Raw genomic sequence first — 17,366 nt, forward strand, 5'->3', positions numbered from 1 at the left:
GTCTAAAGAGCCTTTTTAAAGGAATATAATGAACTTGCAGTGAGGGACAAGAACCGATTGGGTTCCAACTCGAGCACAGTATATTGGCACTGATCCCTCATCCAATCTCTAATGTCTTTTTCAGTTTGCCAAGAGCTTGGCACAGTTCATTAATGAGCAAAACATCAAGGATCTGAAAGTTTGGACCAGTCAGATGAAAAGGACAATTCAGACTGCAGAGGCTTTGGGAGTGCCTTATGAACAGTGGAAGGTTTTGAATGAAATAGATGCAGTAAGTTCTCCTGGGTTCCATTTTTTGTAACTATTCAAGAAAGTGGTTCTGTTTCGGATGGGGGATGGTGAACATTTTATTGTGCAGTAATACGGTTTGTGTGGATTAGAAGGTGATTAGTATTATGGTTCTGGAGATCAGAAGGTTTATGGCCTTTCCTTATTAACAGTGTTACATGTTTTAGTAAAAGGTGTCCTAATGAATTTAGACTTGGTCTTGGTTAAATGATATGCAGCTTAAAGTGTCACTATGGCAGGGCACTGCATGGGAAGCCCTAATCAGCTCCTGCCTCTCCAGCCCCAATCAGGGGAAATGGGTTGAGGCTGGGCCCAGGGTGGATAAAAATCAATGATTTAAAAATAAATAAATAAATAAAAAATCGGATTTTTTAAATTTAAATTGCATTTTTTTTAAATTGTATTTTTTTGATAAAATGCTTTTTGAGGAAAAAACCTATCTAAAGAGTTTTAATTAAGACATATTATAGCTCAAAGATATCTTATCATGGAATAGGGATTATAAATTCTCATTCTATAGTATGAGACAATATATTCATGTAATGTTAAGAAAAGCTTTGTAAATGAGTTTCAATAGTTCATGGATTAGGAACCCAATTTTATGAGGTTCCAGGGGCTTCAGTGTAGATTATTTAGTTTAATCTTTCTGCCTACCCAATGGGACTCAGTGCTCAGTCTAGAAGATACCATCAGAGATGCTTAGTTTTGCAGTTCTCAAACTTTGGATTTGTGTCTCCAGAGATAACAAGCTTGTTAATAGCAAAAATGTGTTTAAATAAATAATAAATAATATATAGAGGTGAGAAGTAACAGACCTCAATCCTATTGTCCCTCTGCAAATTTGTGTACATAGAGTCAGTCCCTTACCTCTCTCTAAAAGTGCAGAGTTTCAAAAGGTTCAGTGAATAAGAAGATGGTTGGGAGCGGAATAGAGAAGACGTCTGGAGATAAATGTGAGAAGAGAGGGACAGGCAGTAGAAACAAAAGTGAAACTGTTTGAGCAGCATATTCCAGAAATTTTGAGGTCTTTCTGAGTGTAGCCTTCATTGATTTGAGATCTACCATACCATTCTCTCACTAGAAGGGAAAACCTAGAATGGCAGCAGGCCGTAAAAGAAACCCAGTTTGGGTCTCATCTATCTCTGAGTTGTGAAGAATATGTCTTAAGGTTATAACAACCAACAAGAATGCACTTTTATGTAGAAATCCATGATAAAATCAAGTCTTCCTGACTAGTGATTTAAACATGATTTAATCAATTTGATTTAAATCAAATCCACCCTTGCTGGGCCACTAGCTAGGATTGGCCAGTAAACTGGCTACACCTGCCAGCCTCATTAGCAGGGGCTAAAAGCTAGGGAGAAAGTGAATTGGAGGGGAGGGGGCAGAGAGCAGAAGGGGAGAGTAGGCTCAGAAGGAGCCAAGAGCCTGCTACTCTGTTGCCACTAACCTGTGATAGGCCAAACCTGTAAATAATCTGTAAATAGTTGGAGTTTGGTGGTGGTGACACAGGATTACAGAGCATGGCTGTTGCACCAGCTTGAAGTGGTCCTGACTCATTGGGGAGCGGGGCTAGGGGGCTGAACCCAGCGGGGCTTTGTGAGCACCCCGTAACAGTCACACATTTCATTTCTTCTGTAGGCTGAGCATGTGCACCTTCGTCACAAGCTCCCTCTTTGTTGCTAGGGACTCTGTGGTGTTCTTTCCTCTCTTCCACCCCACTCAAATCCCTTTTTCCTCCCTCCCCATTCTTAAGTCTTCCTCCCCTTCCCCTTTCTGGAAGATAAGTCATTTAGACTAAGTGTCTGCATTTAAAATTGCATTGGGGCCATGATCAGAGCTGCGATGGGGGAGGGAAAGTATTGTTAAAGGTGTTAATGGCTGCTATCAACCAGTTCTTTGATATGTAGACAATTGCAGACTTGGTTGAAGCTAGTAGCTCTGAATGTTCCCTCATTTCACCCATCTGGTTTTCTGGCTTTTCACAAAATCAGTTGCATTCTGCCCATTGATATCTAGAATGTTCCCTGAAATTTTGCAGTGGATCATATGCAACATTCAAAGGTTATCACATTATAGGCAAGCAGAGAAATGCCATCAAGTTGTGTGTTGGATCTAGCTGATGAAAAGGACACTCAGTATAATTCTAGGTCCAAAACTTCAGGCGTGTTCTTAGGAGAGAGAAAAATGTGTTAATATTTGGCACTTGTCACTTGTTTACAGTTATAAGGCACTTATACTTACAAGTTTTGAAGCTTCTTTGGAGACCCCATGTAGGATCTTTGAAACTAGTAGCTTTCCCTGTTGTCTGTCAAGTGTGTGCTGGGATGTTCTTATCTGGGAGTTACTGTCATCATTCTGAGGACATCCTGCATTGCATAAAAACAATATATGTGGATAATAAATGTTGTTCTACCTCAGTATGACTGTGAAATTGACACAGTCTATGTCAATGACTAGGTCACCTACAGGATTAATAAATTATTACATAGAAGCTCCAAGTCTGCCACTGTGGGTATGGGAGATAAAGATCTACTGTTGTGCCCATGGGCCTGATGATTCTCATGCATATTGTGTGCCTTTTGTTTTTGTTACTCTTAGGGAGTCTGTGAAGAAATGACATATGAAGAAATTCAGGAAAACTATCCTCTTGAATTTGCCTTGAGAGACCAAGACAAATACAGATACAGATACCCTAAGGGGGAGGTATGCTGCTGGCTTTTTTCTTTTTTCTTTTCTTTTTTTTTTTTTTTAAGTTAAGAGAGCATCATGTTTTCTTAAGATGCTAGGTATCTTGAAGAAAATTGAGTAATACGTTGTTTTCCTTGCCAGTGGAAGGACTATAGGAACTTGTAGATCTTATTTAGCCAGAACCTTTTAGTTGAATACACCCTTTGTGAAGGTTTATGGTTTTTTTTGGTTTTAAAATAAATACCATATTTGGAAGTATGCCTGGAAGGATTTTTGTATGTTACCATTATTTATATATTGATAGTCTGGTTGTTTCACAAGGTGACTGAGCAAGTTTTATTATTATTATTATTATTAGAGATGCAGGTATATGCTGTCAAGACTGCTATTCATGGTTGTCATCTTTGTGTGTGGTAAATGTCACATAAAACATGCATTTTTGGTTCTATATTGTGTAAATCTGTAGACACATTGGCTTCCCTTGTAATCTAGCAAAAGTCTTGCACTTCAGAAACAAAAATGAACCTGCTAGCAGGTTTACAAGGAGACTAATATAATTAAATTGATGTAATTAATGGATAGTCATGTGGTCTGTCTTTGTATGGTAAAGATTAGGATTCATGGCAGCAATTAGAACACCTGTTCTGACATTTGTGAAGAGTGCAGTGGACTTCATTGGTACATAAATGAAGCTTTGATGCTCTATTCCATCAATAATCTGAGTGATCATCATGCCCAGAATAGGTTTGTGATAAAGTGTTTTCTTCTAGATGTGAGTAATCCATTTAGTAATGACACAGTAATGACAAGGAGCTGAAAAGTTTTTAATCTACTCAGACAAGGACTGTTGGTTTTTTACATCAGTGCTTTCACTGAAAGATTAACAAACATTTCAAACTGTCTCATTGCTCTTAGTGATTAATCTATTTTGTTAATTTCTCAAAATAAATGTATTTGTTGGTGATAACAGCAAAGTTGAATCATTCAATATTACCGGGTTGGAATATATTCAGTATTACTGTTTCCAAAATCAAAATAAATAAAGTGGTAGACAGTTCATGCCATTTATATTTTAGCTTTATCATACACACAAGAATTATTAAAGGTATTTATATGTGTGAATTCATTGCTTGAGAAAGCAGCATTTTCTATAGTGTTCAAATCAACAAACACAATCAGGGCTGTCATTCTCTGTGAAATTGGAGGTTTTTAAGAAATTAATCTAAAATCCTATTCTTTGAGAGTTGTCTCCCTTGCCTTACAGTATCCAGGCTCTTCGATTGTCTTAGTACAGTGGGAGTTATTTTAATAGTAAATTTACTATTTTTAATTGTTTTTATTATTATTTATTTTTGTGTGTGATATGAGTAGAAGATCAAGAAATGGACATCAGATGAAAACAAGTTTTAGTCATTACTCACTGGTAACTTACAGCTTAAAAGGTATATGTTTGTTTTTGTTTAAATAGTCATCTAGGCCTGGGGCACTTTTGTATCTAGGTCAGACTCTTAACTTTTTAATTATTTATGTAAAGGCCAATATAATGCAGCTACCTAAATGTTATCACCCTCATGATCTCCTTGTGGAAGTTAAATAATTGTGGATAAGATGACCCAAACAGGAAAGGTGTTAACTGACTATGCTCTGTCTACACTAGAGACCTTAACAGCAGCACAGCTATACCGTTGCAACTGCGTCACTGTAAGGTCTCCCGTGTAGCTGCTCTGTACTGACGATAATTAAACCACCGAAAACAAGCAGCAGTAGCTATGTCTGCACTTCTGTCAGTGAAACTTATGTTGGTCAGGGCCTGGGGGTCGGTGGGTGGGTGAGTGGGTGTGTGTTTTCACACCCCGACCAACGAAAGTTTTCCCGACAAAAGTGCTAGTGTAGAGATTGCCTAAGATGAGGCAAAGCTTAGGGTTTTTTAATTTTTAGTTTTATTGAGTTGGCGTAATCCAGAAACTTGGAAAATAACAAAGAAACGAAAACACCTTTGGCTTTTGTTCATCTTCCTTAGTGTGTGCTTAAGTTAATCTCTGTTCAATACAGCATTTAACCACTTTGAACACATGCTAAAGTTGCATTGACTTCAAGTTGGCATGCTTAAATGCTTTCCTGAAGAAAGATGCTTTTCTAAATTGGAGTAAAAAAAATTCAAGATGGAAGAGAACTTGGGAACCAAATTAATAATGAAAGGTTTGGTATTTTCCCATTGGAAGGATCAGGCCATTAATTACCAGCACAGGATAGCCCATGAATGGGAACTGAATTTAAAAAACAAACTAACCAAAAAAAGTATGAGTAAGAGTACATCAAAGTATAGAAGTTCATGCAAATTGAGGAAATGTTAAGATAAATGGTAAAATTCTATATTTGAGAGGGTTGAGGGATAATTTGGCTCCAGAGATAATGGCTAATGAGTAAACCGCTTCCTCTACAGAGTAAAAAAAAAAATTGTAAACTTTTTAATTTTTCTTTCGCAGAGTGCACTTTATAGATGTAGACCTCCTTTCTGGTCAATATTCTGTCTTAATAAAATATTTATAAGACAATTAGCATTATTTGTTTCTTCTGACTGTGCAGTAATTCCTGCCTAAGTGAGCCTCTGACTGCTCAATATGCTTTTGTTTTCCAGTCATATGAAGATCTCGTTCAGAGACTGGAGCCAGTAATTATGGAGTTGGAAAGGCAGGAAAATGTGCTTGTTATATGTCACCAAGCAGTTATGCGCTGTCTGCTTGCTTACTTTCTGGACAAGACTGCAGGTATATGCCCTTAATCAATATTGATGTTTTAATACAATGGGTCCACCTTAGCTTTGCAAATGGTCTTGGCAACTTATGCAGCCCAGGCACTGAGAAGCTCACCCTTCTCTTGATGCCATGTTAATGTCATGGCAAATTCTAACATGATAATTCACTTGCACATCAAAGGTTAGTTCCCCGGGTGAATGGGCAAGTGGAATTTATTTTCATGGATGACCTACCTATATTTCTGCATGCCTGGTGTGTGATTTATATTTAACAATTCCTGTCTTTAAGTACACAAATGTTTTTCTGCCCCACCAAAAAACAGGTCTCAGTGTCACTTAGGAAGAAAAGCTTTTTAAATAGTTTTAAAATAATAAACACTACAGCTCAGTGAATTTTCTTGTTCCCAGTGTTTCATATGTATTTTTGTTTTTCAATTTCTCAGAACAACTGCCTTATCTCAAGTGCCCACTCCATAGTGTCTTAAAGCTAACTCCAGTGGCTTATGGTAAGTTAAAACATTTTTTTTTTTTTGTAAATATGCTATTATCAAATTCCACCCTTGATTTTATTAAAGTAAAGATACATAAAGTGAAGTCCTTTCCAGTATAAGTTTAGGGAGAAGTCCTTATTTAATTTTCTTTCCCAATATCAATAAAATTATTTAGTCAAAACACTTTTTCATGAAACATCTTTACACATTTCCTTTACTGGAAAAATAAATAGTTAAATGTATAAATGCTGAAGGCCAAATTCTTCCCTTATATATGCATATATAACTTCCTTCCAAATTAATGAGAGTGTGCATATATGTATTTGTGGGTTTTGATTACACCAAAAAAGTGTATAATAACGGAGATATGAAAATACCAATTAGTGTGTGTAGGTGGACACTTTCTTGTGTATTCATTAATTTAGTCCAAGATGATATTTCACCAACTTCACCAGCAAGCACACCTTGACTCTGTTTGTACTGTGCCAGCTGTTATACCAATACAATAAAAACCAGCAGGATCTTACTAGAGGGGATAAGACAAAATGTCACATTTATTGTGAATACAAAAAGAATCGTAGTAGGCAATCAGTTATAGTGATAACATTTCAATCAAATTTGCATTCATTCACACATTCGTTCACATACACACACACACATTCTGCAGCTGCTGTATAGTTACCAGTCCTGAATGTAGCTTGAGTTCGTGGCTTGGGTTCGTAGCTTGTGGTCGCTAACTGGCCAGGAAAGCCGGGCACAAGGAAGAGCTGGGTCTCTGTTGGGCAAGCACCGATGCCCTTCCATGTTGGCAGCAGAATGTTACCCTTCAAAGTCTTCCATCTCCCCCATCCTTTTTGTAGGCTTTAGTTTGAATCCAGAGTCTATAGGTCTTGCTGTGTCATGCTGCCTCTGGGTTCGGTGCCTTGCATAATGACAGGTTTCAGAGTAGCAGCCGTGTTAGTCTGTATTCGCAAAAAGAAAAGGAGTACTTGTGGCACCTTAGAGACTAACAAATTTATTAGAGCATCTGAAGGTAAAAAAAAAATGCTCTAATTTGTTAGTCTCTAAGGTGCCACAAGTACTCCTTTTCTTTCTGGGTTCGGTGTGATTGATCACCCGTCAATTGCAGACATGATTTTCAGCCTAGGACCTGGCTTTGATGTTTCTGCAGTTGTACTTTGGTTCTTTTCTTTTGAGGGTGGACTCCTCTTACTTTGTCAGGGCTGTTGTCTGCATCTTCAGCTGTTGGGTGTTTACACTTCATTTCATCAGGACAGGCTGGGGCTGGAGGTTGATTCCATCATCCATACATACCTCATTTACACATCCAAATTAAACTAATAAGATTACAGCAGGGTTTTGCAAAAATGAAGGTTGCAGCAAGCTTTTACAAAATGAAGTGAGCATTTTAAAATGGAGTTTGGGACAAGTTAAAATGGAGTTTGAGTTACAGTATGGACAAGTGTAAGGAATGGCAAACAGTGAACAGAAGTTAAAATGTTGAAACTATGTAAGTTTCAGCGATTTAAGCAGCAATTGGATTGAAAGTGAAACTCAGTTAGGCAGTTATTGAGGTAACCGGTTTTATGAATGAATGTTGTTTCATTCATAAAACTTTGCTTATGAAGTTATATTAATAAAGTGAACAACTAAAAACAATTTCATTGATCAGTTCTACATAGCTCTAGGGGATCCCAATGCTGATTGGGTCCTCTGGGCAATGATTTAATATCACTGCTAATTACAAATAAGCAAGTGAAATTCTGAAGGTTGCTTATAAAATGGGAGTTTGGTAATTGTCAAACTTTTACCCCCAAAGAGTCTGCTGGTTGTTTGTTTTTTTTTCTGAGATATTTATTTGTGGTCCCTCCTTTTAAAGAAAAATATTTTTTTCTTTTTTCCTGGCTGTGTCCCCACTTTGTGTAAAACTCTTCATTAACAATTATTACTGTTAGATTGTATTTCAGCAAATCTAAACTCTTAGATTTACCAGAAGTCTGCAGAATACAAGAAATAAAATATAATAAATTTTAATTAGAGTGACTTTTCAGACACAGTTCAGAAACTCATCACTACTTAGATTCTGAAGTGCATCTCAACCCTAATTCAGCACCTCTTATTTTAATGTGCTTCATTACATTGTCTTTAGAGTAATTGTTTAATTGTACACTGTGATGGCTAATCACTGTTCAGAAGGTTAATTGTAGATGGAGAGAAATTTCTCATGATTTATCTGTGAACGAGTTACCAAAAAATCATTTGCAAATTTAGCTACACAATGGAATTCAAATGGCAAAGGCTAAAGAATTTATATATATATAACACTATATATATATATATATATATATATATATATAATATAGTGTTTATATCAATTTAAACACAAACAAATCCAAATTAGCTTCTGTTCAGGTCTAAGTAAGATTAAGGAAATAGCTGTTTAAAAACTAGGGGAATTTATATCTGGAAAAAAAAAGGAGATTTTTTGTAGACTTCATAACAATGATCTAAAATATTCTTGCTTTTTCAACAAGCTAAGAGAACTCTTCACTTTAGTGACACCTGGTGTACAAAATCATTTCTAACAAGTTGCAAGGCACATGTGCTGGGAGTTCTGGTATTTAAAAATATCTTAACGGAGAAGGAAGGCATCTTGTACAAATTACCAGTCCCAAATTATTCTAGTGTTTCATACAGAAATTGTACTGAACTGTTAAGTGATTTTGGGTACTTTGTAGTCCGTATTTGGAGATTGGACCTGAATGTTATTAACAGTATTTTAAGATACTAGATATGAAAACAGAATTAACAGTGAGACCCCACTTCAGCTCCTATTGACTAAAATAGGAGGAAGGCTGTGCTTATGAAGAGGAATTTTTGTATTTGTGAGATTAATAGGTGCAGCATAACCTATTTTTTAGTATTTTCACCAACTGAAACCATGAAATTTGGCAAAGTTGTAATTGTCCTCAAGAAATTTGTCTTCAGAAGTTAAAGTTATATAAATATTTTCATTCGCTAATATTTCTGGGAATCTAATATTGATATGTCACTTGAATTCCATGAGACAAGATATGAAAAAGCATGAGATATGTAATACCCATGTATGTTTCACGTGTTTGGGAAATCTTTGTCCCCTAGTAAGTTGACATTACCTAGTGCTTTGAACTTACTGTCTTAGTCCCTTTCTTACAAGTGTAGTTGTACTATGTTATTTCCCATAATTACTTGCTATGTGTCAGATCATTCCCCAAGAATCCTACTTGGCAGTGTGTTCATCCCTAGTGACTGGTGGGGATGGACAGATGGGCTATGCTTATTATCTTAACACTCCCCTACCACCCACTCTGAGCCATCTGCTTAAAAGTTAACCATCTGATGCTGTATACAAAACTCTGTGCTTTTGGAACCCCCTTAAGGAGACAAGGCAGGGGGTCTGGGGCCCTGAGGGCCTCTCTGTTAATGGCAAGGGGACAGAAGGCTCAGAAATCTCTGTGGAAATAGTTTTAGAATCAAACAGTTCCCCAGCAGCTGCACATATTACTCCTGAGGGGACTTTGTGCCAAACAATTACAAATTCTGTGCACAATATTTTAAAATTCTGCATTTTTTTTATTTGTCAACAGAGCACAATATAATCTCACCAGTTTCAATTATTTTGGTAATTTATTTAAAAATACTTGTCGACAAGTATGTCTGTAACAATACAGACAACAAAATTTCAGAAAATGTTTTTTGACAAATAGATTCCTTACTAGTTATATTAATACAGAACTTTAAATAATAATTCATTTAAACTACCACACAGAAATGTATTTCCTGCACCCCTCAGAAGCAATGCAAAGGCTTGGGGAAGTCAGGAGTAATGGAGGAGCTAAGGGAGAGGGAAGTAATTGCTGGAAAGAGGCCTGAGAGTGAATCTGGAGGGCTGTTGGGTGTGGGTGGGAGAAGTATGGAACAGTTTGTTTTTTGGGGGGAGGGATTGTTGGGGAGCCTCACCTATGCAGACCCTGGCTGACTCCTAGCCTCTCCCATTCAGTCAGGCACATCTGCCCCATCCGCATGTGTCCCTGCACCCCCTGTCTCCATATGGCCCTACACCCTCACTCACCCACCCCTCCTCCCCCTGTCCCCATGTGGCCCTGCACCCCTACTCAGCCACCATCTTCCCCCATCTCCATGTATCCTTGCACCCTCACTCAGCCACCACTCCTCTCCCATCCCCATGTACCCCTGCATCCTCACTCCCATTCAGCACCTGCCTCAGTCTGTCCCCCCACTAGCCCTTCTGAACCTCAGTCTGTCAGCAGCCCCATGTGCCCTGCTCTGTCCATCCACCTCCATGTTCTGTGCCTCCTCACCTGGCCCCAGGGGTAGGGCGCTGTGTGGAACACAGCCTCTTCTCCTCCCTATTGGCAGAGGGCTGCTCCCGCCCAGAAGCAGTTGCCCTCTGTTCAGGTGTCAGAGCAGCCCTTGGTGGGAAAAATGTGTAACTGCAGCACCTCTCCAGCAGAATGTATTTTCTGCAGGGAACATGTATTCAGCATGTGCACAGTGGTGCAGAATTCCCACAGGAGTAAATATCAGGGTTTGAACCCTTTGTTGCTTGTGTGTGGGGACGAGCCTGCCAGTGGAAAAACTAATAAGGTTCTCCCTTGAGGAACAGAGTTTCACTGCAGCCCCTTTTAATGGGCTTTTCTGCAGGATATGGCCATCTGGCCCAGTTTTTTCTCTCATTGCTAGTTGTAAATGGGTTTCTCAATATTAGTAAAAAAAAAAAAAAAGATCCTTCTCTAAGGAATGGTACAAATTTGTACCATCCTGAATGTGAATGTAGCTTTAATTTTTGGAAGTAGAGTGGATTTCTGCTTGACTTGCATTTGGGGAAAGAATGCATTATAACTTATCTGATTCACTGTAATTAGTAAGTGAACACTAATTAGAAACATATAATAATGCATCACAGATGGTACTTTGCTTTAATGTTGTGTGAGGTTTCAGAGCATATTCTAATAGATATTTTGTAGTGTATTTCATAAAAATAGTGATGTCTTAGTAATATGAGACCTGAACTATAGCCCTTGGTTAAACATTGCTGCGGAGTGAGACAGACCACCAAATTATGAGAGTGCAGATTAGTGGCAAGTGATTTAGTGAGTTTCTTCTGTGTCTTCGACATAAGGACAGGTGGGTAAATTGACTCCATTCTAGGCCGTATCAGCTTTGCTGTCTGCAAACAATCATTTTATTTTTAATGCACTGAATAGTCACTAGTCTGTAAATGGATCAGTTTTTGCTGGAGGCATCTGTTTAAAACCAACCCAGCATGAGAGGAAAAATATGGCTTTCCTACTCTCTCTGAGCTTGCTGGCTCATTCAATGGAAAAAAAAAATTGGCTTCTCCCCAGAGGTTAGCTTTAGATTTCCATTTATATACATGTTAAAATGTTAAGTAAATTTAATAATAATTTAATAGCCTTGCCTGTGCCAGCCTTAGTAATGTGGGCTTTTAAATAACTGTAATATACATGCATTCGGTCACATTCACCGTTATTAAAAGTTTGAGGTCAGTATTTATCTTCTGCATTACAATGTGATGCTAAGGCTAAAAATATCCCAGAAAACAGAAGTGCATGTGAAATTTTATGATTGTGTGTATGCCTAGCATCATTTTTGAGAGTTTTTGAACAAAGTGAATTACTTAGTTTCCCTGTCTTTTTAAAAGTAATAAGAAGAATGTGAGGTTGAAGAGAGTGTGAACTGGATTAATCACCAAACTGGGATAAATACTAAATCCGCTGGGGTTGGTTCATTGTGAGGCCAAGGACAATCAGAACTTAGCCAAGGAATTCCAAGTGAAAGCCAAGAGTTGGAGGGAAGGACAGGGAATAATCTTTTATAGTTGGATCACATATTTACTGTAACTTTTTTTTAAAAAGCAACACAGTTTTAGAAATATTGAGTGCTTATCGGGTTAATTTTTGTCAACAGGTTGTAAAGTGGAATCTATATTCCTGAACATTGAAGCTGTAAACACACACAGAGATAAACCAGAGGTAGGACAAGTGTTCAATACAAATACCTTAATTTGCATTTTCTGAGATGATTATCATAAAAAAAAAGTCTCTTACCCACATTTAGAATTAATTTGCTACAGTTGCTGAGCATATTTAACTTTACACACCAATTTTGTGTAACCAGTACGTTACTCATCTGTGTATTGTTTGCTAGATAAGTTTGTGAAAAGAAATCTTACATTTCAGACATAAAGGTAAACTCTGGCTCTTGCATTCAGAAATATCAACTGTGTGTACATAGTTCTTCTAAGTCAATGCCTTTTATATTTTTATGTTAGAAAAGACAAATGCCAAAGACTTAGTAATGATCAAAGTAATGAATAAGCTATTCAGTCTGTTTATGAACTAGCTTATCATGTATATATTTCACTTTACAAGTGCATGATAATGTATTTTAAACATTAGAGGAAAATTTTGATTGAGCTCTTTTTCCATTTTGGAATTGGCATAGTCCCCCATGAATTTCTAAAATGTGCAAGAGCTGTTGGTAGTAGGGATTAATGAAGCCTGTCTTGCTTTAGGCTGACTGCAATTACAGGGTTTTGTCTATACTGAGAATTTTTAGCAATGCTAGCCAGCGGTGGGAACACTAGCACAGAGAAGGAATGGGTGTTTTTATATCTATCATCTTGACCACCTCAAAGCAAGCCCAGCCAACTCAGACTTCATTTTTTCACTGCAGAAGATAGGGGTGTTTTTTCATGGAGATACCTAACTTGAAATATCTCAGTGTAAAATTCTTAGTTTGGATGTAGCTAGTCAAGATCAACCCGTATACCCCCCCCAGTGGCTTGTATGTGTGTAATGTGTAAGCAGAATTAGGAAGTCAGGTTTGTGGTAACTTATTGTATTCTTGCTGTATCAGAGTATGAGATGCTGTGTGGTGCTATAGCATTCTGTAGTGACATGAGTTTGGGTTGACCATATTACTCCCAAAAGGCTCTGCCATTGATGGATTATAAAAGTTTACCCAAACTTGATAAGCATGGTGCTTATGCTACTAGCTTTTGTGTCTACTCCTTAAGTCTCCCTTGAAGTAAATTGGCTACCATTGCAAGGAATGATATGGGCAGAGTTGAGGCGAATCCATTAGTGCAGTATAGTCAATTTATATTATAGTGAGAAGTTGAGATTTATGGTGGTGATCAGGGCCTTGTGTGTGTGAAGATATGAGTTTTTGTATGTAAGAAGTTTTATGGTATTAGTTACACTAAGGTGACAAAACATCGGCTTTAGTAGCGATTCTAGTCAAGTGCTTTCATTATGTATGTTTTTTACCATGTTTATGCTTCACCGCTTTCATTTCTTCTTTCCCTTCATGTGTTACATTTTGCCAGATTTTAATCTATTCCTCTTGGTGCAGCTTGCATATTATGCTGAAAGCCACTTAATAGGAACAGTGTAAATGGTGGGATGCTTTCTGGCAAACACTTCACCTCACCCATCAGATGGAATATTAAACAATTCTGATGAATTGAACATGTTGTTTACCACCAAAATGACATCCCTATGAGCGTCTTTGTGAATATCCTTATTTTCAAGCCATGACTTTTTTTCAGTGATGCTGCAAATGACTGTCTCCTGCAGTTCAGATGAAGAGCTGCTGACTAACCTCAGTTTGCCACAGTGTCTTACAGCTTGCAACGTATTTCCAGGAAATTGCTATTGGGAATATTCATAATGTTAGCTTTTTAAAAATGTTTATTTGGGAAGAGAACCTGTTGAGTCACTGCATTAGTTCTGAATGTTATAAATATGTGTACCTGAGCACCAAATGCTGTTACTTAGCACCCTTCGACCTGAAATGCTTCACAAACTACACATCTGGTACTGCTGAAATGTAATCATGTTTGGGGAGAAGGGCAGAAGTCAGGCAACAACTGTACAGTTATGAAACTAGTGGAAAAGTTTGGCAAAGGATAGCAGGGTAAACCTGAGGTTTTTTTCAGGGAAGACCCATAGGGATTTTATTAACCATAGAGAGTTGCATGTGGGACCTGTACTTGAGATGTCTTCTGAAAGACCCACACTGAGTAAACTTCATAATATACAGTTAAACTAACTAGGAAGGATGAAAGGCTAAATTGATTAGGTCAGGATTAGAGTGTGGTATTAGAGAATACAATATTTCCTTTATGCTGTCTGTGTAAATGGTAACTGCTACGTAAAATCTAATTTTAAAATACTCTTTATTAAAGCTGAACAGCTACAGTATTTAATTTTAAAAAATTACCATTACATGTAATAAAATATAAAACAAACTGCTTTCCTAATAATTGTACTGTGTGCGCCTCTTAGATATAAATTCCATATCAATACATAAGGCATGCTACAGTGCATAGAAGATGTTGAAAAAACTTTTAAAATACTTTATGTGCTCTAAGAAAAATTCAAGACTGTCATTTTTACATTGCAAAAATTGGTATAAAGAAGTAGGATAACTGACTTTCCTATGTTTTCTATAATAAAGATAATCTATCTGAATCTGGACTGCAGATCTGACTGTTCACGTACAGTAGCATCAGATTTGTACTGACTTCAGTCTCTATCTGTGTAGGATGAAGGAGGAGTGATCTTTGTTTTTTCCCATAATAAATCTTATGGAACTACTTCAACAATCATTTGAGTTCTCTCTGATGTTTTGGATTTTATTTCAGAAAGCAAGTTTAATGCCTTTTGTCTGGCAGTAAAATCTGTTTCCTTTGCTACATCTTAGTCCGTAAATTAGAGAGAGGATGGTGATTCATTGGAAAAACTCATTTTAGGCGGAGTTAATTCATTTTTTATCGTAAAAAGAAAAGAGAAATTTGCTCCACCTAACACAGAATCAGGGAGGTGAACAAAGAGACAAACATGTAACTCAACTGCCCAAAGGCTTTTTTTTTTTTAATGGAAAATATATTTTTGGAATTGAATTTTCTTTGGTTTGAAGAATCAATTGCTCTTTCAAACTGAACCTGAATGCACATCATTTGGTTTTTATTTAAAGCAGTAGGTTAGCAGGTACTTTATGTTTGAATTTGGTGATACTGTTGTAGGCCCCCAACTTGAGCTGCATGGGTGCAGCCAACATCAAGCTTATCTGCTAAATTGTCTACCCTTTGAACACGTGCTGCATTGAACATGGGCAATACTGTGTAACTTCTGCAAAATAATCAGATGTCTACCCATAGGTTGCAAACTTACCGTTTTAGTCTTGGAGGGATTTTGTCATAACTCACCGCATCAGGTGTAGTTTTTTATATTCTAAACTAGCTATATTACAAGTAAAGTGAAGATCATGCTATGGAAATGCAGTGTATGGCTCCAGTTCAGGAAAGTATTGCTATTCAGGGAAAGCAGATCACACATTCAACTCCCATTGAAATCAAGTATGTGCTCAGTGGTTTTCCTGGGTAGGAATAGATTTAAGCACATGCTTAAGAGTTTTCCTGATTGGGGACTATAATAGGAAAGTCTAATAAGTATAATAGGAAATAGGAAACATCCTCTACATGTGAATAACTGAAGTGTTAGCAATAAGATTTATGTAGGATTGATAGTTATTTTATATAAGTTGTGCTGCCTTATGTACTAATGCATTAAAAAGCTGTTACTTCGCTGAATTTTCTGAGTGAAAAATCTTTTGTTGAAGTGCAGCTGTGTACTTGTGAAGGAAGCTGATTGATATTTTACTGCTGCTTATTGCTGCATGATAAATATTCTCCTCTGTATTTTTATTATTATACAGAATGTAGACATTTCCAGACCTCCTGAGGAAGCCCTTGTAACAGTCCCTGCTCACCAGTGAACCCGTGTCCAGATCAGCTATCAAACGTGTGGTGCTGTTTTCATCGTATTACTTTAAAATACATCTTAAAAAAAAAAATCATTCCAATCACTTTGAAATCAATTACAAAAATAATATTTAAATCATTGTACAGCACATAACGTCTAAAATTGTCCAGGCATAGTGAAACTGTATTATTCTAATTCACTGTAGATAAATTGTTGAATCTTAATTGGCTGCTGTTTGCTGTGTGTGTGTGGTTTGTTTTTTTTTTTAAAGATTTCTATAATCCTGTGATCTTGCAGCTTTAATTTTTAAATTGATTTTTTTTAGGTCCAGTAACTGTTGGACTTTAGATAAAGTATGAAAGCTATGATGCATAACGTACTGTTTGTGATAAGCACAAGCTGGGCACAAGTAGTACTTGTTTCCCTGACCTTGGGAGTGATTGGACTGTTAAATGTAGCAGAAAATAACATTTCCATAGTTAGCAAAAAATTTAGTTCTACTGATCCATAGTACTAGTGTGGTAGATCTGCTAGATTACCAAACTCTTTAATGATATATATTTGGAGAGGAGGCTAGCAAGTTGAAGCTTATTTTATTCCAGACTTCAAACATAATGAGGAGAAGTATATGAGTAGTTTCATGTGTGTGGTTTTTCTTAAAATATATTTCTGCATTGGGTGGATGGCAGAGTTCTCTGTGTACATTGTAACAATTTTCATTTGGTTTCTTTCGTTTAGGAATTAACACAGAATCTTAAAGCTCCCTATTCATGGTCTGGCAAGCAGCAGCCACACTTAATTCCTAGTAATATGCTGCTCCTAACACATATGTGGGTGACCTTTGAGTCTTCATGGCAATAGTGCATATATCTTATCAGAATTTACATTGGGTATATTACAATACAAAGGGCAATGGCCATTTCAGATTAGTCTGTACCTAGATTTTAATTTATACTTAAAGAAAAAAAGGTTGGCTGGAGGTTGTCCTGGTCAAAATGGGTGCACACACCTCCCGAAGCATTAATAGAACGTTTGTGCAAAAGATGGCATGTTTACTATGGATTGTCAAGCAGTCATTTACCAAGAGAGTGCAACATGCCAGAGTCTAAAATCCTTTACACACTGTACAAAAAGAGACTGTAGCTCATTTGAAAGATGAGTAGCAGCGTGACCTTGCTGTTTTTTGGTGATAGAGACCAAATTAACATAAATTAGAAGTGTCTGAGTAACAGGGGCCGCTTTGTTTTCATAACATCGAAACTTGGAAAATAGACTTTTCTAAGCAAT

The 17,366-nt window shown here is 37.1% G+C and overlaps 1 protein-coding gene across 14 annotated transcripts in view; it reads left to right on the forward strand.

The window, feature by feature from the left end:
* The window catches only part of PFKFB4 (6-phosphofructo-2-kinase/fructose-2,6-biphosphatase 4), a 102,141-nt gene that overhangs the window by 77,694 nt on the left and 7,081 nt on the right, over positions 1-17,366 (forward strand). For 7 of the 14 annotated variants that reach the window (XM_043518015.1, XM_043518022.1, XM_038408602.2 and 4 more), the window contains 6 exons: positions 125-271; positions 2,890-2,994; positions 5,618-5,747; positions 6,178-6,240; positions 12,217-12,281; positions 16,033-16,118. In XM_043518015.1, coding sequence (XP_043373950.1) covers positions 125-271; positions 2,890-2,994; positions 5,618-5,747; positions 6,178-6,240; positions 12,217-12,281; positions 16,033-16,092 — 570 coding nt within the window. In that variant the 3' untranslated portion in view covers positions 16,093-16,118. Of the gene's footprint in view, positions 1-124; positions 272-2,889; positions 2,995-5,617; positions 5,748-6,177; positions 6,241-12,216; positions 12,282-16,032; positions 16,124-17,366 lie in introns of all 14 variants that reach the window. The other 7 variants (XM_043518014.1, XM_038408605.2, XM_043518020.1 and 4 more) reach the window with 5 other exon arrangements.

The sequence above is a fragment of the Dermochelys coriacea genome, chromosome 7 (genome assembly GCF_009764565.3).
Source record: "Dermochelys coriacea isolate rDerCor1 chromosome 7, rDerCor1.pri.v4, whole genome shotgun sequence".
Taxonomy (NCBI): Eukaryota; Metazoa; Chordata; order Testudines; family Dermochelyidae; genus Dermochelys; species Dermochelys coriacea.